General features: G+C 31.8%; 1 protein-coding gene across 2 annotated transcripts in view; it reads right to left on the bottom strand.

Moving 5' to 3' along the window:
• Positions 1-9,507: 9,507 nt before the first annotated feature.
• Positions 9,508-24,013, bottom strand: part of LOC140040982 (dipeptidyl peptidase 4-like) — a 41,322-nt gene continuing 26,816 nt past the window's right edge. For both annotated transcript variants that reach the window (XM_072087298.1, XM_072087297.1), the window contains exons 3-18: positions 23,384-23,485; positions 22,567-22,664; positions 20,693-20,871; positions 20,271-20,358; positions 19,305-19,431; positions 18,630-18,873; positions 17,491-17,668; positions 17,048-17,152; positions 16,454-16,578; positions 15,005-15,565; positions 14,130-14,187; positions 13,945-14,044; positions 13,199-13,257; positions 12,236-12,308; positions 12,029-12,102; positions 9,508-11,395 (exon numbers count right to left, since the gene is read on the bottom strand). In XM_072087298.1, the coding sequence (XP_071943399.1) occupies positions 11,279-11,395; positions 12,029-12,102; positions 12,236-12,308; positions 13,199-13,257; positions 13,945-14,044; positions 14,130-14,187; positions 15,005-15,565; positions 16,454-16,578; positions 17,048-17,152; positions 17,491-17,668; positions 18,630-18,873; positions 19,305-19,431; positions 20,271-20,358; positions 20,693-20,871; positions 22,567-22,664; positions 23,384-23,485 (2,288 nt within the window). In that variant the 3' untranslated portion in view covers positions 9,508-11,278. The remainder of the gene's footprint in view (positions 11,396-12,028; positions 12,103-12,235; positions 12,309-13,198; positions 13,258-13,944; positions 14,045-14,129; positions 14,188-15,004; positions 15,566-16,453; positions 16,579-17,047; positions 17,153-17,490; positions 17,669-18,629; positions 18,874-19,304; positions 19,432-20,270; positions 20,359-20,692; positions 20,872-22,566; positions 22,665-23,383; positions 23,486-24,013) is intronic.

Below are 24,013 nucleotides of genomic sequence, written 5' to 3'. Positions count from 1 at the left end.
ATCTAAACGGTATCTAAACGGTTTCCTCTTCATAAAATGACTTATTTGACCTAATTTGACCTTTGACCCTTCATATCTCGAAAACGCCCCTCCCCGTCGCGATCAACATTCATATTCGTATTCTACAGCCAAAATTACCCCAGAAAAAATAGATGAAGTAAATTCAGCAAAAAGTGACACCTATACCTCAAATACAACTGGTCTAATACAGTATATTGATTATGTATTTGGGAAGTTTAAAAATAGTTTCTAACATGAATTGAGGTGATACTTTCTGTATTATTAACAAAACAACCTTTTTTAAATTCTGCCAGACTTTATAAGAACTGGTTTTAATATCCCGTGACCGTATTCACCAATCACACTTAAGTGAGATATTTCCTTTAAATACTAAGTATTTTACTTAAGTAAATAAATATGTAAGTATTACTATTAAATTGTATTCACTTAAAGGGAGATTTTTTTAAAATTTTAGCCTAAGTGTGAATGGTTAATACGGCCACTGGCATCCTAGCGTCAGTGTTAACGTACCACCAAAGAACATGTACAACTTATTGACGCTGAACTTTTAATACAGAATTTTTAATGAAATTAACACGGATGGAATATTATAAGTAGTTGGATAATTGTTTAACTGTTTGATGACTGTTACAACTACGCAAAGTACAGATAAATAAAGTACATTATTAGTTATTACGTTCAAGCTAATTGCTTCCTTCCCCACAGAGAGTAATATCGTCCGCTTTCAGAACAGTCGAACATTCGGCGACGGCGGTCACGGACTCTAATTATAGGATTAGTATGTTTCAATGGGATGATTACAAACCTTGCAGTTATACATGAAATCGTAATACCGTGTTATACCGTAGTTCATAATCCTAAGTTGTATATACTTGCATGCATTATGAATTAATATGAGTTTATATTAAGGATTTGAATAAAGGATGATTTCGTTTAAAATTTAGTTTATTCAATTATTGATTTTTTAAATCTGCTTTTGAAATTAGAAAAAAAAATGTTTTAGAATTAGGATAAAACTAAGCTAAATTTTGCCAAATTATGCCAACATTTGATTAGCGTTAATGTTAAGTGCTAAATAGGTTAAAATATGCAAAAAAATCACAATTATCTACTAGATTTGGTCAACATTTTCACAGCACATACTTTTATTTAACGAGAGGTCAAAACAATACCCTGAGGACACTTCCAACACGCCAACAGCAACCGGGAATCCACAACATTTTAGGATTCAGCCAAGTAGCCTTTTTTGCAATTAAAATCTCATTACACGGAATCTCTATATATATACAACACGCTATTACACGCATATTCTACACGCCTACGAAAAGTGTGTTGTATTAAACAACAAAGAGATTCCGTGTAATGAGATTTTAATTGCAAAAAAGGCTACTTGGCTGAATCCTAAAATTTGGTGGATTCCCGGTCGCCGTTTACCGTGTTGGAAGTGTCCTCAGGGTATATTTTGACCTCTCGTTAAAACAGGTCGTAATATCAATCATTGCTAACAAGATTGGGCCCATTTATTGCTGCTTCGCTGCCAGCAATCATCCTCCTACCACGTCTTACGCCTAGCCTAGTGGGGCCAACTCGTAGTGGTAGTAGGCCTCTATCGTTTCCCACTCCAAACAGAATTAAAAAAATAACATCGCAAAAATGGCATCATCTTCTTCCATAGTGTATAGATGAAACAATGAAACCCTTAAAATAACTTTTATTAATTTAAATGAACCGAGAACAAAATAAACAACAATGCAAACGTGAACGAATACAATATAATGAAAATGGTAAAAACCGCGCGAATACATCGGACAGCGAGGAGGCGACGATGATTGTTGACAACTCAGCCAATTCAAGTGCGATCAACGATTTGACCTTTTATCCTAGCATGCACTGCGTGTTGATGAAACTTCCGGTATAACACGGTATCGTGATTTCTAGTATAACAGCAAACGTTAAGGTGGGTTGACCTCGGTCCGAACAACACGCTAAAAATTAAAGCCGTGTTCAAATTTAGGGTGTTGTATAAACACGACCTTCGATACACTTCTCGTAGGCGTGTTGAATATAGCGTGTTGTATAAACGCGCCCTTTAATTGTACTCAGGAAAAAGTAGAATGTTGAACTGTCTGTACGGTATTACAATCTATGAATTGATGACAAATAATGTAAACATTTGACAATATTACCTCTGCATAGGATGGTTTACATGATATAAATCTTTGTCAGGAACATTCTGTACACTTATGCTAAGTTCCCACTAGGACGCAGCTCAGAGACATAAGCGTAACACGCAAGCGAGTTCACCAATCAATAGATTGTGATGGTCAAAGTACTTGCGTGTTGTCCTAAATGGGAACCAAGCTTTAAGACAGACGTTTGTTGCTCACTCCCCATGACAGTCCCTACACCTCAAAGTGGTGCTGAAGTGGGCACCATGAGTTCGGTACAAGCATTTGACATCCTATTCATGTTTCCAAAATATAATATGGTCGAGTGGAATTCCACTTTCTTTTCTTAAGCTTGGTTCCCACTAGAACGTAACGCAAGGACGTAAACGCAACGCAAGCGTTTTAACCAATGACAAGCGAAGTTAAGCTTGGTTCCCACTAGAACGTAACGCAAGGACGTAAACGCAACGCAAGCATTTTAACCAATGACAAGCGAAGTTATAGACAGTTAGCAATCACAAGCGAATAAGCCATCGCTTGTGATTGGTCAATTCACTTGCGTTGCGTTACGTCCTTGCGTTGCGTCGCTAGTGGGAACCACGCTTTATAGACAGTTAGCAATCACAAGCGAATAAGCCATCGCTTGTCATTGGTCAATTCACTTGCGTTGCGTTACGTCCTTGTGTTGCGTCGCTAGTGGGAACCACGCTTTAACACAGTTGTAGGTTCGCATCACTGACATTTTGTGTTTCTTTGTTGCCTATGGTCAAAGATCTGTCTACACTTATATCAAACTTTAAGTTACAAAAAATGTGATGTGCCCATGGACATGATGATGTCATATCACTACCTTATTTGGGCACATCACACTTTTAAAAAAACTAGTTTGATAGTGTAGACAGAGCTTTAGACGTATAATGCATGCGACGTATAAACTCCTTTACATGTACCTCATTTGACACACGTGTCAATCATTCTGTGATAAATTATGCCCTCTGACAATATTCAACAATCTTCGATCTCTATTTATTCACATGTATGTTGCAGATTTATGCTATTTATACAAACTTGTCAATATGCTAGTTTCAAACGTTTAACAATCGATACAAAATGTGAATAGAATAACTTAACACAGCATAAGACCATTTAGGTAACAGGTTAAAGATATCACCAAGTCCTAGGGACAAAAAAAAAATCATATTAAATGTTGATGTGTTGATGACTTTCTTCATTAATTCGTTATAATATTACCTTGGAACGAAACAAACATCTACTATAATGCTCAAATGGTTAGAAATGTGCCATAAACAAGGCTTTTAATTTTAAACCAAAGTTGCATTATTTTAATGACAAAGGTATATTATTGTTTGCCTTGTGATGTTGCCTTAATTAAAATACACGAAATGACAGTGTTGACAGAGTTCGGGTTGTTATGTAAAATTTGATGATTGAAGTGATACTGTGTCGAGTCAAACTCGAACGTGTTACAGGCCTGCCTGAGATATATAGTTAAGAAATACATTAGTACACAGCAAACTGTTAGACACGGCCGACCATCACACATGGCGACCAAATTACATACTTGCTCTTCTTTAGTCAACCTGTAGTCATACTTGGTTATCACTTCTTCACCTCTTGTTTGGAAAGAAGCCATTTCATTATAGAGAAACTCGTCATGTATATAATGTATTGTTAGGAATAGGGTCATAACAGAAGTAAGGTCGTTGCTTCAGACGATGATAAATGACTCGGATATCGATTAATTGTCAATAATGAGAGAAACAGTGCGTAACAGTTCGATTATCTTAATCATTGTCATTACAAATAATGCATACACGGTATCTAAACAAAAACAAATGCTGAAATAGACCCAGTGATGCGTTACATTGCAGGTGAAACAACGAAGAAGCACACAAAGTTGACGCGCGCGTGCATTATCATCAATGTTTGAACGCGCGCGTCAATTGTTTACTAATCGTATTGGGCGTTTTAAGTAAATAAAAAAATAATGTTACCTCATTTAGTTCTATTTGAATCACCCCCTCAAGCGGTTCATAAACTGGATTTACAGGAGCAGCAGCAGCAGCGACATTGTTTTTTTTATCCGTCTTTTTTTTCTTGTCCGGTTTGGCATACTGGTCTCCTCCGGCGCCGCCAGACGATACCCCTTGATGCATTTTTACTTTTTCGATTAATCCAATCAAAAGTACATACACAAATTAATATATATCGTGGTAGATGAAATAGCAAGGTGTACAACAAGCTAATAATATCCAAAAGTAAAATTTCCTGACGAGAGATTCTTGGTTTGTAATTCCAAAGAGTTAACGTTGTTGTTTTATTAAGTAGTTTTCAGTTAAAGTAGCGTATGTGTTATACACTTGTATTTCCCACTGCTCTCAACAATAGATATTCACGCTACATCAGAATGTCAGCCAATACAATAACGCCTGTGCTTCAGTGTGTAGAAGGTCATATAATATTATTCGATCAAGATTTACTTCATGCTTGAATCACTCCACTGGCGCGCCATACTCAACTCCACTAAAAATATCTATCACGCGCTTCCATGCAAAGTCACATCCGTCAGGAAATGAACAAACTTCAATTATTAACAAAAAAGTATAGACCTTTCCTATTGCCAGCTTGATGTCCAACCAGTAACATTCCAGTTAGAAAAAGCCCGCATTAATATTGAAGATAAAAGTTATAAATAACAAGTTTCAGTTTAGTTTAGGCCTAATGATTATTCATAATTATTGATCTTATCTTCTTCAATCCAAACGACATCTAACTCTCGTCCAAAGTATTGATATAATCAGGTACAAAATTAACATAATAAAGCGTCATATCTTTGAACAAAACTAGGCCTATATCATCTTTATGAGCTTAACTCCAAACATAGACCTATATAGAAAATGAATTTATTCATATTCGGATAATCGGAACATAGCCAAAGGTACAAACAACTTTATGAATAACTTGGGGACGATATCTTTTAGGAGAGACGCAGGCCTAATACCATGTTGGTATAGTACTGTATTTTATTTCGGCTATACAGTAGGTCGATCATAAAGTGCCGGCCAAAACATCTTTACAACACATAAACTTATGTACCCAAGTATAATAATAATAATGTGTTTTATATATAACATTTATAGGTTACATTTTCTGACATCATTAATGTAACATTACTTTAATAGCTCTGCACACTCAACACTCCTTTGCAATCAGAGATCGATAAAGACATCGTTTTAAACTCTTCATAACAAACAGCAATAAAGTGAACAAATCTTGTGTACCATAAGAGAACTGAACTTTAACATTTATTTATTCCCAGTGATGACGTATTCGGGATTCATAAAAGCGAAATGCTTTATGGGGAACCATACTAAAGTTCTGTCCTATCAAACTAGTTTTACAAAAAAAAGTGTGATGTGCCCAAATGATGGTAGTAATATACCCAAATATGGTAGTGATATGCTCAACTATGGTAGTGATATGACATCATCTTGTCCATATATGGCCACATCACATTTTGTTGTCACATAAAGTTTGATAGTGTATAGGCCTACAGAGCTTAAGATTGGGAGGCTTTATAACCAGCCTCATGGCACCAATGCTATTTAGTACAATTTCTATATTGGGCCGAAATGACCACAAACTTTTAAACAGGGAGTAGAATGGTGCTTGTTTACTATGAACACCCTAGGCCTACCGGTATGTCAACACTAATCAGAATCACACAATAAATTACCATACATTGATCTAATAACAATACACGCCATTTTGAATACCTTGTCAAAATATCACAGACCTACTATTCTTATTATAATTTATCTTGTTATTTTAGATTTGGTGAAATTTGAAGTAATAATGCAGGTATATCTTTGCTATGATTTCAAATATATTATAATATTAATTTAGCATTTCCTGATAAATATAATGCAGATTAACACAACATAATTTCTATGTATGTTATATGCAAATGACAATAAATCGATAATTGTCCACGGATGAATGAATGAATGAGTAAATCCACTGGCATAATCCTTTGGCCCATGGTTCCATATTGACCAATTTCAAAAAATGATATTAAATATTACCAGCCTCTTTTTATACATTATTAAAGATCCGGTAACGGTAATAAAAATATAGAATCTGTTATTCCTTATTACAAACAACACGGACGGACGGTTTCCGCTCAGGATATACAGTTCTACGTGGGACAAGCTACGCGGTTTTTCCGCTTACCGTTCTTACCGCTCGTCTGTGCAAATTGGCCTATAGTCGAAACAAGTTTATCAACACTGATAAAACTGTTACTAATATATAACACCATAGCTCACTATGTATGCAGTAAACAGTTGTGTTTTGTGAGTTCTTAGAATAATTTAATGACATCAAAGTACATTAACGTGTACAAACGACTAATTACATTAACACACTATTTACATTGACGCTTCCGTTTTTTACGCCACTGATGGCATTTCGATGTTTGATTTAGTCAAATGTGTTGCACATAATAAAAACACAACACAGACAGTCAGTCGGCACACAGACTTTTAATAAGTCTATGCATATAGACATTCAATTCAATTCAAATAAACATTGATTTCTCTCATTTTAAAATTAATACATTATAAATTCTAATACGATTTTCTTTTTGAGAAAAAACAATTTAAATCAATCAAACTGTATAAAATGGCGATTAAATTATATAACAAATAAAAGAGGAAAAAAAGCCCAAGTATGAATCAATTAGAAAAACATCTAATTACTCAACTCCCTGACGAAAAAACTACAATTACAACCCTGTTGGTGCAGTACCCGCTGCTTACTTGGGCTCGAATCTAACCACTAGCCATCAGCGCAAGCTCGGTAGTCTAGAGGTATGAACGCCAGGCTAGTGATCTGGAGGTCGTGGGTTCGAGTCCCACCCGACTCGTAATTAGATTTTTTCGCAAGTGTTCCCAAAATGTACTTAGTATAAAGTACAAATTACGTCAGAGTAGGGCAAAACATATGTAATTTGCCTTTGGATTTATATACAAAAACCTATATGCAGAAAACGTAACAATTACAACAAACATAAGAAGTTAGCCAATACATAACAAGACCGCACTGTATACACAATTCATTATTAATACATTTAAAGTTGTTTATTAAAAAACAATTTCCAATTAGAAACAATCTATTTTCAATATCGATTAATCATACAGGTTACGCGGAAACGATTCATTTAAATATAGAAAATTAAATGGGCCTACTAGATTATAGATGGCGACAGATTATTTTTAAAAACGATGGTAAACTTAATTAAAGATGTATTGTCCCTTTGACTAATTCCAAAAAAATTAAAAATAAGATTTCGAAAAAAGGTGGGTCATTTTGAAGTATCATAATAGTTATTAACTATCACCCAAGATTTTTCGAAAAAAAAAATCATTTAACTGAAATAAAGACGTTTTTTTGTTTTAAAAAATAACTTTGACTTCCAGTCAAAGTTTTCGATCAAAACATATCCCATAATGAAACGCGCTTGTTTGGCTACTCTGTATGCACAAAATTTTCGACTTAAAGTGAATAACTTTTTTTGTGTTTCAAGGAACAATACATCTTTAAGGTTGACCCGAATTGAAAATGATAACGATTACTAAGTTTACAACCTATCTCAATAATTACCAATATTAAAACAAACATAATTTGTTCTTAATCTTACCTTAATCTCGTCGTCTCTACACATTTTGTACCTGTTCATTTTTAATCTCGTTATAAAAAGTTCTTCTCCAAATTTAAGCAATTAAAATTCACCCAGTTATCTGTTTAAGTATATCTTTATTTTTGTCACTCTTCGATCCATCTGTAGACAAAAATAAAATGTAATTTATCCGAGGAGCCTAGACCACGCGACTTTCTCAGATAACTTGCTGTAGAACTTAACAATAAAAACAATAACAGTTTGAATAAAAACAAGGCAAAAGTTGAAGACCATTTTTATGTAAATCTCCAAATAAATAAACTGTTTGTGTGGACCACATTAAAAAGACTAATATACTCAATGATGTTACGTGTCCGCTGATACTTGTGTATAGATGAATAAAATAATAAAACGCGCGGATTTATAAGCATATTTCTGGTGTACTGCGTGGGGGATTTACAGGCAGGTGATCCGTTTCATTGTTGGGTTGGTTTTAATCCACTAAACGTATATATTAACGATCATTTGTATTGAATAGCTTAAACACATTACCTGTCATACCCTCTGCGTACATCCATCATAAGTTAGACGAGAATCACCCATTTTTGTTGCTGTTACGTTAGCGTAGAGAAAGAATTGTGAATGATGGTTTTAAATTTGGATATTAGAAAACATCTATAAAATAACATGAGAACACCTGCAACAAAGAAGCTTAAAAGAAAAAAAAAATAATTCGGATTTGGTTTTTTTTGGTAATTTCCTTCTTTGAAGTGAAAAGCAATCCACAATCATAAAAATGTACGTAAATGATGTCATCAATCTGTTACTTTGTAATTATCATCATCATTATTATAAGATTACAAGATGTATTGTCCTCAAAAAAATAATTATTAACAATTTTTGTTGTTGAATATGCCATTTTAATGTAACATAGTTATCCACTTTGACCAAAAATTATATGTAAAAAAAATGTTAACCTGAAAAAACTGTAATTTCAAGCCAAACAGTCAAATTGGCTGCCAGCCAATGTGTTTTTTTGTTGAATCTAACCATTTATTTTATAAGTGAAAACATTTTTCTTTCTATGGAAGTGATTAACTTTGTGAAAAAACTACAAAATAAACCTATTCAAAGTCTGATTTAATCTTCATTTTTCATGTTTTTGAGAAACATTACAATAAAAACACTTGTAGTTGGAGAACAAATAAATATATAGGAATCAGACACAAACAGTTTTATTTTCTTTTTACAATATTTATATATAAAATATCAAACTCTTCAACACTTTAAAATAAAAATCAACCACATTTTAACAATTGCACCATTGTCCTGAAATTGGCTAACTACATTTCTCAAAAGAATAATATTGCTAAAAACTATATAATATAGATAACATAAACTATACATATTTACATATTATTAATGGTTACTTTGAAGGTTAAATGAATCTCACTCAATAACTCTTTCTAAATATAGCTAATGAAAATAAAGATACAGGAAAACTTAGTAGACTAAAGCCTGTTTTCCTGTCGACGCTATCGTTAACAATAATCGGCGATCTTCTACGTAAACATTGAAATGTTAACGATTTACAGGAAAAGGTACTCGCTATTGTCATCATTTCAACTTGATCGTTTTCAAACGATCGTCGTTGAACTGTTAAACGATCGTCGTTGAACTGTTAACGATGAACGACGATAGCGTCGTAAGGAAAACAGGCTTTACAATAGGTAAAGCCTACTATCTAAAGCTCTGTCTAAAATATCAAACATACCCAAATATGGTAGTGATGTGACATCATCATGTCCATATATGGGCACATCACATTTTTGTTGTCACATAAAGTTTGGTAGTGTAGACAGAGCTGTAGATGATACTATCTAAGAAAATCAAGTTTTTAAATATATGAAATCAAACAACAATAAAAGCTAATAAAAATGAGCAAGTTATATATAAAAAGTAATTTATATATTCTTAAAATAGTTTTTAAAACAACAAAACCAAAATCAATACAAAAAGTTTTAAATTGCACATTTATGTACAAACGATGAGAACGAAAGTTGTATATTAGTTAAATTCATTGAAATAAAACATAATAATATATAAATTAAATATGAGGAAAATAATAAATTTATTGGCAGGTTTTGAATTTAAATTCATTGAAATAAAACAAAATATGATATAAATTAAATATTATGAGAAAAATCAAAATAAATTGGCGGGTTTAGTTAATTTGTAGCACATAACATAATACTGCCAGGATCTCAATCAGTGTCAAAGGTCAATGAACAAGTACGTAACGAAAGACAATTAAAGAAAAGTAATCTAAAATACTAATGAAAAATTAAAAAAACCTTTCAATATTTTTCATATATAAACGACACACAGAACAGCACAGTATTTATCAAGGTAGTAAAAATGCATATCAACCCATTTCATCAGAAGAGATACGAGGTTAACAGAAATCAGGGGCGGATTCAAGGAGGGGGCGGGCTCTAAATTTCACAAATTGAAATGGAAAAGATAGGACAACAAATTAAGTTCAGCACCCTTCCCCCCCACCCTTATTTCAAAATCCTGGATCCTCCACTGGAATTAATATATATATATATAATATCTATATTTGCATATAAGCAATAATATCAAGTAAAAACTATACAGAAATAAATATAAGGAATAATATAATATAAAAACTATACAATCAATATTTCAATATCTGTTACACATTGCACAAGGTGTACAGACACACATTTGAAAAATTACTAAATATAACATTGCACAGAATTCTTTTTCGGAAAAGAAAATGCTAAATATTTTATCATTTTTCTATAATTATCTTTGAAGACAGTGGAGCAAAAGCACTTAATAAATTGAATAATTAATCATTTAAAAATAATAAAAGCAATTTGAATAATATTCGCTATTATTCAATCTTCATTCCATATTTTCTTCAGGTAATACTTAGCTGGGTTTATTTATTTCACTATATTCTGTATATCTGTCGTTAACTGCAGTGCTTCAAGATCTAAGCTAATGTCCGCACACAAACCATATTCATCCAACTTTCACATATCGTCAAAATATCTCAAAGTTCAGAAAAACATAAACTTGTTTCCATACGGTTGCTAATTCTTCTACTATTCTTTCAAATGCATTCTGAAAACCAGACATTGTGGACCTGCACAAGAGTACTGGTTTTCTGAGGGTTGACTGCAATATGCTCTATTATTTTCTAGGCTTCGTTGCTGCTATTTCTTTACAGACTTTACTGACCAGTCACAGGAAATGACCATCAGAAAAGCTTATACTGCTAGGCTGGAGACTTGAATGACCATTCACACAGTGACCATCAGAAAAACTTCTACCTGGATACAACAACATCTTCTCTTCACATCTCTCTATCTTCTTTTATATGGAGACACTGTTTGAGGAAGTTTGACAGAAGACCATAAAGATGATACTGGACATGTGGATCGTCCAATGAATGCGCTTGATCAGGATAAAACTGAAAATAAATAAAATTATAAACACGTCCCCACTCAACAAAACGACATCTCAAACAAATGTTTTAATAATCTTTTACTACTGTATATAAGCATTCATTACATTTATATATCAGATTATGCCATGGTAAATACATTACTATAGTTAGTGGAGCAATAGCTTAGTGGTTAACATGCTTGCCAATCCCAAGGTCCAGAGTTCAATCTTGACCTAGTGCCAGGGTTGTAACTCAAAACTCTTTCAACTCCACTCCTTGAGCCTCAAATGATATTTAGCTTATAACCACGATAAATTATAAAATAAAATAGTTTATCCATCCTGCAATTGGCGAGTTTCTCAATGTTGGATTCGTATAAGAAAATTTGGTCCAGGTGAAAGTTTAATAAAAGTCCGGACAAAAATAATAACATATGTTTCCTTTGGCTACTATTGGTGTATTTTTTACTACCATATATGGCTGGTTCTTACAGTAAAAAATTACTCCCACCCACAAAAATACACTGCTTAATAATCAGGAATACAAATTGCAATCAGTAAAGTATTCTATCCATAGTATGTCCCAGGGAAGAACAACCATGTGTTGATCTCCGTGGATAAATAAAGTTGAATTGAATTAAACTTATAATGTTTTTACCTGCGTTTGATGTATAATTTCCTCTTGTACAAGCGCCCTCACAAGGTCTGCTGAATTTTGGAAGTGAATTTTGTCTGAAAAACAATATAACAATTCAGATTAATATAATACAAATAACAATGAAGATAATTAAGATTAATAAAATAAAATAACAACGATGAGATAACGGGGATGTTGTCAATGGTAAAATAATAATGAGTAACTTACCGTCACCTGTACCATGAGCTATTAAAAAGTTGACATCTTTAAATGCACTAGCTTTTGCCGAAACATTGGCTTTCTATAAACAAAATAAAATGGGTATAACATGTGACATCTTCTAAACGCATTGCTCCAAAGATATATATAAAAAAATTATTTGTATATATATATATATAAATCCAAAGGCAAATTACTGAAAAAAATGACAATCAAAACGATAAAGTAAACAGCCAGAAAAGTTAGCAGAGCTTTCGGGCAACACTAGCCCTTCATCAGTGCAAGTGAAGGAATTTCGATAACATCATAGTACAAAGCTGGCAAGTGCTGCCTGGGTGGACAGGAATAAAAGAAATATAACAAAGGGAGCCAGGGTGGAGTCTGAATAATAAACAAATATATATATATTTACATTTAACATTTTGCAGTTTTATTGATAATTAATTAATTTGGGAATCATTTTAGAAAATATTTTATTTCCTCTGTTTTAGTCACTATCTGTGCTTGGGTCATTTACAAATTTGTTTTATTCTTTTTGTAGTTTCACTCCTTTTATCATAAATGTACATATATTTTTGACTTAATTTGTTATTTTACTGTTTTTACATGTTTTAAAGAATTCTGTATGCATGTTTTAACCTTTTATTTTCTATAAACCGGACCATATGTAAAACAGTTGGTACATCTATACCTGATATGTTTTTATCCTGTATAAATATCTCTAACAATTTTTTCAATTTTCTATCGACTAAAGCCGAAGTATATTCGTTATCTCGGGACCGTTCTATGGCCACCACCAGGTAGGCTTACTTCATTAAGGCTTATATGAATAGATGTACTTGCTTGGAGCAGGAACGCTAGTAGACTAAATCCAGTACCGTTTTGATTACGATCAATCGAGAAATTACCTCACAGATCAATGTTATAAATATGTTTTAAATAAATAAATATAGATGTAATGTTTATAGTTACCGAGTATACATCTTTGTTGAGGTATGGATCACCCATATAGCGCTCACTATAGGTAGAATCTGAAAAAGAAACAGTTTTAAAATAAATAGTCTTGTTTAATACATGTATTGTAAATCCACCAGATAACATAGCATCCTATAGAGTATCACGGTGTGACATCACAATGATAGAGGGCGCTGCATGGTTGCTAGACAGCCAAAAAATGCGTTCAGCGCTACTATGTTGATAAACAGTAAAGATATGTATTTCTATCAAATTATGTATCTTAGCTTATTTTTTTTAAACTTAAACTGTAGTTGAAGAATAAATAGATTATTAAAAACAAATATTTAGTGATCTTTTGAAATTTTAGTTTGTTTTTATTGAAAATTATTAAGTTTTAAAATGACTACTTCAATAAGCCTATTCCAAACCATTGGTGATCTTGGAGTCACTCAGGCAGGCTGAACGCATTTTTGGTTGCGCTAGCAACCACACAGTGCCACCTACCGTCGTGACGTCAGCACCGTGATACTCCATTGGTCTCAAGATTTGAAAAATGACATTGCACACAGTAGTGGTAACATCAATGTGTTAGCTACTTTGAGCTGAACAATGAATGTCTATACACCTATCTTTATTTAATTACATATATGTATCAAATTAAAAAGAATATTACAAAATGATTGATTGAAAACTCTAATAAGTACAGTTTTACTTTGAAATATGCAACAACAAAACTATATAATTGTAAATAATATAATTACCGTAATATCTCCAATCTGTAACCGGGGCAACAGCAATACTACAGTTGAATATTTCAGATTTGGAACCAGCAACAGCGGCTGCTACAAATCCTCCATACGACTGAAAGAGTTGAAAATAATTGTTATTTTCATTTTTTTCTGATAGCTAAAATGTATACATTGAATTTCTATTGTTGAAAACTTACCCATCCCCAGATGGCTACTCTGGTTGCGTCTAAGTAGTGTAGTTTGTTAAGCAGCTTCCTGAAATTAAGCAAATAAATGTTACTTCTTAAGTAGGTAGTTAAGCGTTAATAGCAAATGATATGGTACAGTTGATGGTTAGCTATTAAGAATAAACCTAGTACTTTTATATACCCTGTGTGTACAATATGTAAAAAAATTTGTTATGAAATGTAGATAAAGTTCTGTCTACACTATCAAACTTGTTGGACAAAAAAAGTGTGATATGCCCAAATATGGTAGTGATATGACATCATCATGTCCATATATGGGTTATCACTTTTATTTTCTCATAAAGTTTGATAGTGTAGACAAGGCCTAATGAATAATGAAAGCATGCATGGTGAATGACCAAACAAATTGAATCCCATCATTGCTAAGAAACTGTATTCATTGTTTTTAATATAAAATCCTTGTCGAATCAGTCAAAGGTTTATAAAGACACATATCACATTTATTCAGTCAGTGATTGGTCAATGTCCGACCACAACCATTAGTGACAGTAATCATAAAAATAATTTCCTAAGAATCCATGTATGAAATACAAATTGTATAGAATGAAAAGAAAGAGTGTAAAGCTCTGTCTACACTCTCAAACTAGTTTGACAAAAAAACATGATGTGCCTAAATATGGTAGTGATATGCTTAAATATCAGTATGTCCATATATGGGCACATCACATATTTTGTCACATAAGGTTTGATATTGTAGACAGAGCTGTAGTTGAATTAAAAAAAAAAAGTTTATTAAGTACATAGTGGTTTATGTCTGAAAAAATAGTGGTTGGTAAAGGGAAGTGGAAACTTTGCTAAAGTTAATTTAATTAAAGTTTACTTACTTTGTTATATAAATTTGATCCTGGACTTCAACAGTTCCAACATTTTTATATAAGTCATGTCTAAATTTTTCCCCTTGACCTCCTGACCCCCGTCCATCTATACTAGCTGTTATAATATGATGATTAGATGCTAGATACATACTCCATCCGAGCTCAAACATTTTGCTAACCTTCTCTGAACCTGGCTCGCCATTCACGTTAATGAGTAGTGGGTGTTTACGTTGGTTATCATAGTTCACGGGCATAATGAGTTGAACAGGCACATTTTGCCCCTTTTCGTTTTTAAACGTGTAAAACTTTTTTACAGGCATGCCTTTATTTTTCATAGCTTCTTGTAAAATAGTATTATTCTCTACGAGATGAACTTTGTTATTTCCAACTACATTCGTGCTGCGTATCCAAGAACATGGAACGCTTGGGCCTAGGCAATTGAGTAAAAACCATGTCATTGACGGGTTAAAGACCGCATCAAAATACTGACAACAGCGACTGCCGCAACTATCGGCACAGGCCATTCCACATGACAAGCATTTCAATGATGATGGCTTGGCAATTTGCATGCTATGGAAAACATAAAATAAACATTATTAGTACCGGTAACAAAATAAATACATGATATTATATTAATAATAGGAATGTTGAAAATTTCAAGGACCAAAAGGGTACATTAATGATATGTGATATTAATATAAAACAAGCTCTGGAAAAAATGAGGCAAGCCATTGATTAAATTTCTGATGAAATAAGATTCATATTTCATTTAACATCAAATAAACATTATTGGTATTGATAACAAAATAAATATATGATATTATATAAATATAGTTAGAAATATTGAAAAATTGATGGACCAAAGGGTACACTAATAAGTTTGACATATGATATTAATATAAAATAAACTCTGGTAAAATGAGGCAAACCATTGATTCAATATTTCAAACTTTTTTTGTATTGAATAAAATTGTCGATAATTGATTGATTTCTGATAAAATAAGATTCATATTACAATATTATTTTTTCTTTTTCATATTAATGAAACTTCCTAATGTTTTCTTTATTTTGACATGATAATGTTTTTTTAATGTGTGTCTTTCAATATTTTTAATAGCTTTAGGAGATAATAAAAAATATTATTATAATAGATGTGATTTTTAAATAAATTTAAATTAAATTTATTTGAATAAAAGCCCTGGAGCGTTTATTGTTCAGAAGGATTTTTATATTCTATATATGTTTTAAGGGCTTTTATTTCAGGGAGGCATTTATTTCAGGGAGGCGTTTATTTAGGGTAGGCATCTATTCAAAATGATGTTCAATGGGGGGGGGGGGGGGGGGCGGGCGTTAATTCGATGGAGGCGTTTATTCAAAGCGGGACGTTTATTCAAATAAATAAGTTAAATTTAAATGCTTCTTTATAATTCCCCAATAATTATTTTTTTTTTTTTATACCTGTAAATATTTTTTGTTCCTAAACCTTCTTTATTCGCAGAAAAGTAAACAACACTTTCTTTATCAATTCCAAATATTTTGCTAACTTCATACTCTCCCTCGGTCAAACGCTTTACAAATTTTTCCTACAAACAAATAAAATTGATGGTTATTGTAAATAATTGGTATTTCCCTATAACATACTTTCATTAAGTATTTTCATAGAAGAAATTGTATCATATACTTTTACTATTTTAAATATTTTTTACTCGGCATATAAAATAAGTTAATTTTCTTTTAGCATTTTGAAAAGAATTACATAACAACATTTGTCTTGCTATAAGGTTTATGTGGTGGAACTATTTTCCACTATGGAAAGACTTGAACTGAGAACGTTGGCATTTACAAGAATGTTAATTACCACTTTTTTAACTAAAGCTCTGTCTACACTATCTAACTAGTTTGACAAAAAAGGTGTGATGAGCCCAAATATGGTAGTGATATGCCCAAATATGGTAGTGATATGACATCATCATGTCCATATATAGGCACATCACATTTATTTGTCAAATAAAGTTTGATAGTGTAGACAGAGCTTTGGAGCTTATACGTTACCTCAAAGTATGCTATATGGTTGAACCTGCGTACATCTCTGCCTTCATTTTGTGGCATAATTTGTACAAAATTTCTTTTATCACTTGTAAAGATAGGAGCTGCAGGCTATACACAAAATAATACAAATCATTATAACTTATAGTATTATATTATTATAACTTTTATTCCATAAATTAAATGCATACCTGTACATAATACTAGATAAAATAATAATGGATATAAAAATATACTAAGTACTAAATACACTGACGTTTAAACTGGTGTAACTTTAGTTATAATAGGGAGGTTTCGCAACCTTACGAATATGATAACAAAAACGGATACGTCACACACTTGTGAAACTTTTGAGCTGATCCCAATTTCATATTCGTAAAATAAAAAAAAAACTAAATAACAAGTTCTGATAAATGCAAAGAACTATTTATTATAAAAATATTTATTACCATAGCAACCCATCCAGATTCAGATTTTTGAGTGGTCACCACATTACACTTGTTTTCCTGCTTGGAGTCCACGTTACATTTCGTAATCAACGAAACATTCTGAGGTCGATTCATCCACGTGACGACTAACTCTTCTGTTGCGGACCATGTCACTGACTGAATGTAGTACTCTCCAAAACTAAGAAGAATCAAATGAATTAATGGAGTCATTACTCACATTGAATATTTATATAACAATTCATTGGAAGATTCTACATATAAAACAAATCTAAATAAAATGCTATATATATACAGTACAAATTACAGAATTTACTAATAGATTTAAGGCCAATTTACACAGACAAGTGGGAACGGTAAAAACAATACAGAATCTATGTTATTTCTTATGACAATTTACACACAACGTGGAGCAGACAGGCGTATAGGTACAGATTCTACGTGGAACAAGCTACGTTTACCATTACTGCAATTGCCTGTTTAAATTGACCTTTATACAATTAATACACAATTTCAATACCATTTTCCAACACATTGATTGAAAATTATATCTTAAACAGACAGCACATAATTAAATTCCTTTGAAAAACTGACATTAATGATAATTTGAAAACAATAGAGATGATTACAGTAATTATGCTAGTAATAGTGATAATAATTATCTATAGTAACAATTTAATTCTATTACTAAACAATCAAATCATTATCAGACCACAATCAGTAGTAAACTGGCTACAGTGAAGTTTATTTGAGTTTTATATAATAAATATATTTTTATAAACTTCTTAAATTTTTATGATCATCTTTTATTTAATTGTCATTGTTGTGTATTGTAAATCACAGGTTTGCCCTCTGGGATTTTTTTTTATATACCGAATAAATTAAAATAAATAAATTAGGGAACCATCATTATATATATAAACTTTATTTATTCACAAGGCTGATGTATACAGCACAACTCATTCAATCAACATTTATTGTTTTTACAAAAAGTTTGTGATATTACAAAATATAGTGATAATTTTATTGAAATAAATACGGGATTGTATGCATGTATGTATTACTCATCTATGATAAAACCAACAGATGTCCACAATAAAAGTATAAAATCAATACTTTAAATAAAAGTGAATTTTATAAACCTTTTCTCATTCGGTATTTTGATTTCAATTGGATGTGTCCTCCTTGCATCCTCTACAAAGAACAGTGTCACTGTAGGATTCACACCGCCAGGTTTCGGGTACGCCACACGCTTTGATGTTGGGTAGATCTTGTTCTCGTACACGGGCCATGTATCGTACGTTACGTTTGTGTCATCAAAACGAATGAATGCAAACTTATTTGCTGTTGACCAATAGATGGCAGAATTCCCATCGAGTATCTCCTCTACAAATTAAAATAGGTGTTAAAGAGTGTGGTCAAATATACTTAAGGTTCTACCTTGCTGTTTTATGTCCACAGTAGAACTCCTATTAAGGGGACAACGTCGGGTCTCAATAAAATGTCTTTTACCAAAAGTGGCCCGTCGATAGGGGTTGGCTATAGTGTTAAAATGTATATTGCTTCTTGTGCGTTTTTTTAATTTTATTCAGAAAATACAAAAAGGAGGCAAATGCTAAAATTATTGCATTTACAAAAATATAAAATAATATAAAAATATAATTTTAATAAATATTATCGGCCAATAAGAATACAAAATGTAAAAAAAATAAGAGAGAGAAAAGAAAAAAAAAATAAAGAGAAAAAAAAAGTTTCCCTGAATAGAGGCTGGTGTTTTAGAGAAGCAATTGTACTATATTACAAGTTTAAACTCTGACCTTCATACAGCCAATCAGGAACGCCGTTAAATATTTGATTTGGAATCCCGTCGCTTGTTATGCTTATAGCGTCTTCGTTACTTGTAAGACTTTCGTTGTAGTAAATATTATTGTTGTAAACAATCACCTAGAAAATAAAAATAAACTAAAGATAAATCTCTGTGAAAAAAGTAGTCCGGTTGAAAGCTTACTCACCTTACTGGTGGCTATAGCCCTATTTTGAAATTTCTAAAATCAAAATTCTATCCATTCATTATTTATATAAATTCAGTTATATTAATGGTGGCCTCAGAATATCTATTGAGCAATATCAATTCACTATAATAAAGAGTATCAAATACACAGATATTAATATTAACTAGAGAATCATTTAAGCATGTTATCTTAACATTAAATCTGATTGCAGTGATGGGAAACCATTGTTTATAATTTTTGCATTCCATAACTAATAAGTCTGTCTAGCGACTGTTATTACATTTGCTGTCCTACAGGGATAACTAGCTAAGAACTCAGCAGAAGTCTTATAGGAGTATCATCAGATATCAATGCAGTAATTAGCTGATCAGATACCAATGTAGTAATTATAAGTTGCAATCATGGTTGGCTGGTAATTAATCAATAAAGATGAAGATAATGATTATAATTTAATTTAATAATTTATGATAGAAGAACTACAGTTTTCATCACTTTTTAAAAATGTAATAAACATCCACAAACTCACCAATTACAGGATGAATAAACTATTTTATAATTTATCGTGCTTATAAACTAAGTCTCATTTGAGCACTTGGTCGGGATTGAACCCCGGACCTTGGGATTAAAAGACAAGTTAACCACCAAGCTACAGCTCCACTACATGTGAGCTCATGCCTAATTCATTTATTTCTAAATATTAAACCTTTATAATCTAATTCTTTTACAGTTTTATTTAGAACAGTACTAATAATCTATTCATTCATTTCTTACTAGAGAATTTCCAGAAGGAGACCATTCAACTAGTTGTAAATAGTCATCAGACCCCATCTCTGGAACCGTAAGGTCCGTCACAAATTCTCTGAAACAAAGGAATAATACATATTTATAATATATAATAATATAATATATATTTAGGCTTCAAACCATGACACTTTAGGCTCTGTCTATTAATATCATACTAGTTTGACAAAAAAAGTGTGATATGCCCACATAACATGTGCTGTTCAGTGCAACTCACAAGTTTTGTATAGAAATTATAGATCTTAAGGAGTGATTTCCTTATTGATCTTAATAGTGCATAATGTGCTGTACCGTGCACCTAACAAGTTTTAGAGAGATGCTATTGAGGAATGACTCCCTAGTTTGATCACAATACTTCATAAATAAACAAGTTAAGTACACCAATTTCTTACCCATCTTGATCAACCTCATCTGTATTGTAGTTGTCTAGCGATATCTTGTACACTTTATACTTGGCTTTAAAACTATGACGGAAAACTTTCTGCACATCACACGCTAACAACAAGTAGATGATATCTTTCTTGGAATCACTCGTCTCTAAAGAAGGACTCGGCCAAAACTTGTCGCAAAACTATAACAAAATAAAATTTTTAAAAAGTAGTTACAAATTCAATAGAATAAAGCCCTGTCTACACTATCGATAATGACTGGGAAACAAATACAATGATAATAGAATGATAACTATAATCCTAGAAAATAAAAGAAGTTTACCTTATCACATGCTAAAGCTCTGTCTACACTATCAAAGTTCATGTGACAAAAAATTGTGATGTGCCCATATATGGACATGATGATGTCATATCACTACCATATTTGAGCACATCACTATCATATTTGGGCACATGACACTTTTTTTGTCCTATTTTGATAGTGTAGATAGAGCTTAAAATGTCATGTTTCTTTTTGGTCCATTTGTATGTGTATATATAATCAATATGGATATGTAATATTGATATTTCTAACATCAAATATATTTAGAAATTTTAATATTGCATGAAAATGTTTTAGCGCGTTATATTGACTACGCACATGCTTAAAATAGAAGCAATGATAAGTAGTAGCATTGCAAGGATACGACAAAAAACATTTATGGTGGATGACAGATGTGAATTATTCATTTTTCTAGAAGTCTCATAATGAAGTTTTAATAAATAGTACATTTGAAAACAACTCAATATTACTTAGTGGACGATTTAGATGACATAATGAATTAGATGTGAACGAGAAAGATACATGTTTATAAAGCTCTGTCTACACTATTAAACTAGTTTGACAAAAAAAAATGTGATGTGCCCATATATGGACATGATGATGTCATATCACTACCATATTTCGGCATATCACCATCATATTTGGGCACATCACATTTTTTTTGGTCAAACTAGCTTGATAGTGTAGACAGAGTTTTAGTCCGAAACCAACTTGGCCCCAGGTCATCTCGGTCCCAGTAAACCGATTCCCATGTAAACTAACTTCTATGTCAAAAATGTTACAAATATACAATAAAAACATTATAATTGAATACACTATTCAAGAACAGGATACTGTTATCTTTTGTTGTGCTGAAAATAGTGAGCTTTCAATTTGCGACGACAACCAAACTATGTGCATGTTAGTCCACTGTGCGTATGCAGGAATATTGTGACGGGGTCGTCTCTCCCTACCTCAATGATGACAGTTTCTAGGTCCAGGCAATGACTGCCCGACACATTGATTGACCTGACCTAGGTTTGTCATCGGTCATCGCAAATACATGACAGCTGACGTATTCTGTGAGCGGTGAGTGGCCAAGCGGTTAAGACAGTGGAACCGTAATACCTTGCCATATTAACATCGGCAAAGGTTTGAGCCTCACTCGCTCCATGGTTCTGGTGGTAGAACGAGTCTTCTCGGATAAGGACTATAAATCGTAAGTCCAGTGTACATCTGTCTCTTGTGCACTTTAAGTCTATGTTATTTATATTATATGTATTACTTATTTAGTAGTCACTGGTTGGAGGTACACACCTAATTGGTGACAGTGGCTTAGGCTGCTTTTGTGATTCTCTGGCAGCTAGTCACTATGATTTTATAACCTCTGTGTTGTGTTTAATTTGTTGATTTGTTTTTGTAAAATGTCTCTTTTGCCTGGATAAATAATAATAATAATAATTTATTATTATTGCTGCCTTTCTGCTGAAAATTCTGCCGATTTCCGCTTGGGCTGCTCCGTAAATCTCTTTTACCAGTTTAATAATAATATTAATAACAATATTGTGTATCATACCAGTGTTTTACTATTGTCCATGACTTGATGGCCTGGATATGAGCTACCATTAGCTAACATTATGTTACCATTGTCATCTTGATAAAGGAAGGAATCCTCTGTAGAATTTAAATAAAAATAATTAAATATTTAAAGTAGAATACGTGATCAGTCAAAAATGATTTAAAAATTTGTACTAAAAAAAGGTAATAAGAGTAGAAGAACATTATTGTTATTTGATTTTTAATTAATTAATATCAATTTAACGATGTTGAAAGCTCAGAAACTAATGAGCTAGTTTAAATATTTTATTTTATTTTTATTTCAACAATATTTTATGAGGGTGGTCCATCCAGCATCACCTAATCATTAGGGACCCTCAAACAAAACAAACAGAAAATACAAAATAAACTATAAAAACACAAAATCAACAAAGATATAAAAAATAAATATATATATACTGTATATATATCAATATACAGTAGGCCAACAATGAAAGAAGGAGAAAAAGAAAAGAAAAAATCAGAGAGAGAGAAACAGGTGTTTTTTGAAAAAAGGATTTAAAGGAGAAGAAATTGTAAGAGTTACGAATGCTTAAAGGTAGAGAATTAAAGAAAGAAGGAGCATTGAAACTAAAAGAAAGTTTAAAGATTTCAAGGTAAGGACGACGGATAAGAAGATCTCCTTTAGTAATTTTAGTGTGTTCAATTTACCAATGAATGAACTAAATCGCTATAGTTAATAATTTGAATCAAAGATCAGAGATAAATTTACTCTATTTATAAAGATTTATGAATATTTAAAAAAAAACAAACAAATGTCAATATTGTACCCTTACCATAGCCTTTTGCTTGTATCCATGACAACTCCAATTTTCTAATTTTAAAGCTGTCATTTTTAAAAATCTCATTAAAGGTGTAACTTTCATAAAAGGTTTCCTCTAAACCATCTGTGAAAACAAATGGAAAAATAAATACACAATTGTTGAAACATTTACATTTGTGGTATCGATGTTGCTGAACTTCACATAAACAGCTCTTGTGTTTCACAATTTTAACTATATCATAGATATAAATATATCATGTTTTAACATTTAAATCCTTTTAAATGGTCTTTTTACCTTTTTAATAATACTAATAATAAAAAAATGTTCTTTATAATAAGAAAGTATCAGTCTTTCTACTTATTTTTGTGTACATTTTTTAAAACCAATAAAACACCTCAATACAATTTATTTAATGCATTTCTTTATACCATAGAACATAAAATACTATCATAGTATTTGGTTAAATAATTTGTTGTTTTGTAATTTTAAGTTTATTACTTTTTTAATTTCATCAAATAATGGTAATATTTTCAAAAATTATTTTGTTTTCCCTTTCATGGGGACAACCCACTTTTATTTCATTTTATATAAATTTTACTTTTATTTTCATAATTATAATAACAATAATACAATAACCCTTTG

This window comes from Antedon mediterranea, chromosome 2 (genome assembly GCF_964355755.1).
Source record: "Antedon mediterranea chromosome 2, ecAntMedi1.1, whole genome shotgun sequence".
Taxonomy (NCBI): Eukaryota; Metazoa; Echinodermata; class Crinoidea; order Comatulida; family Antedonidae; genus Antedon; species Antedon mediterranea.
The sequence above is the reverse complement of the archived record's forward strand: the minus strand, read 5'-3'. Positions and strand labels throughout refer to the sequence as shown.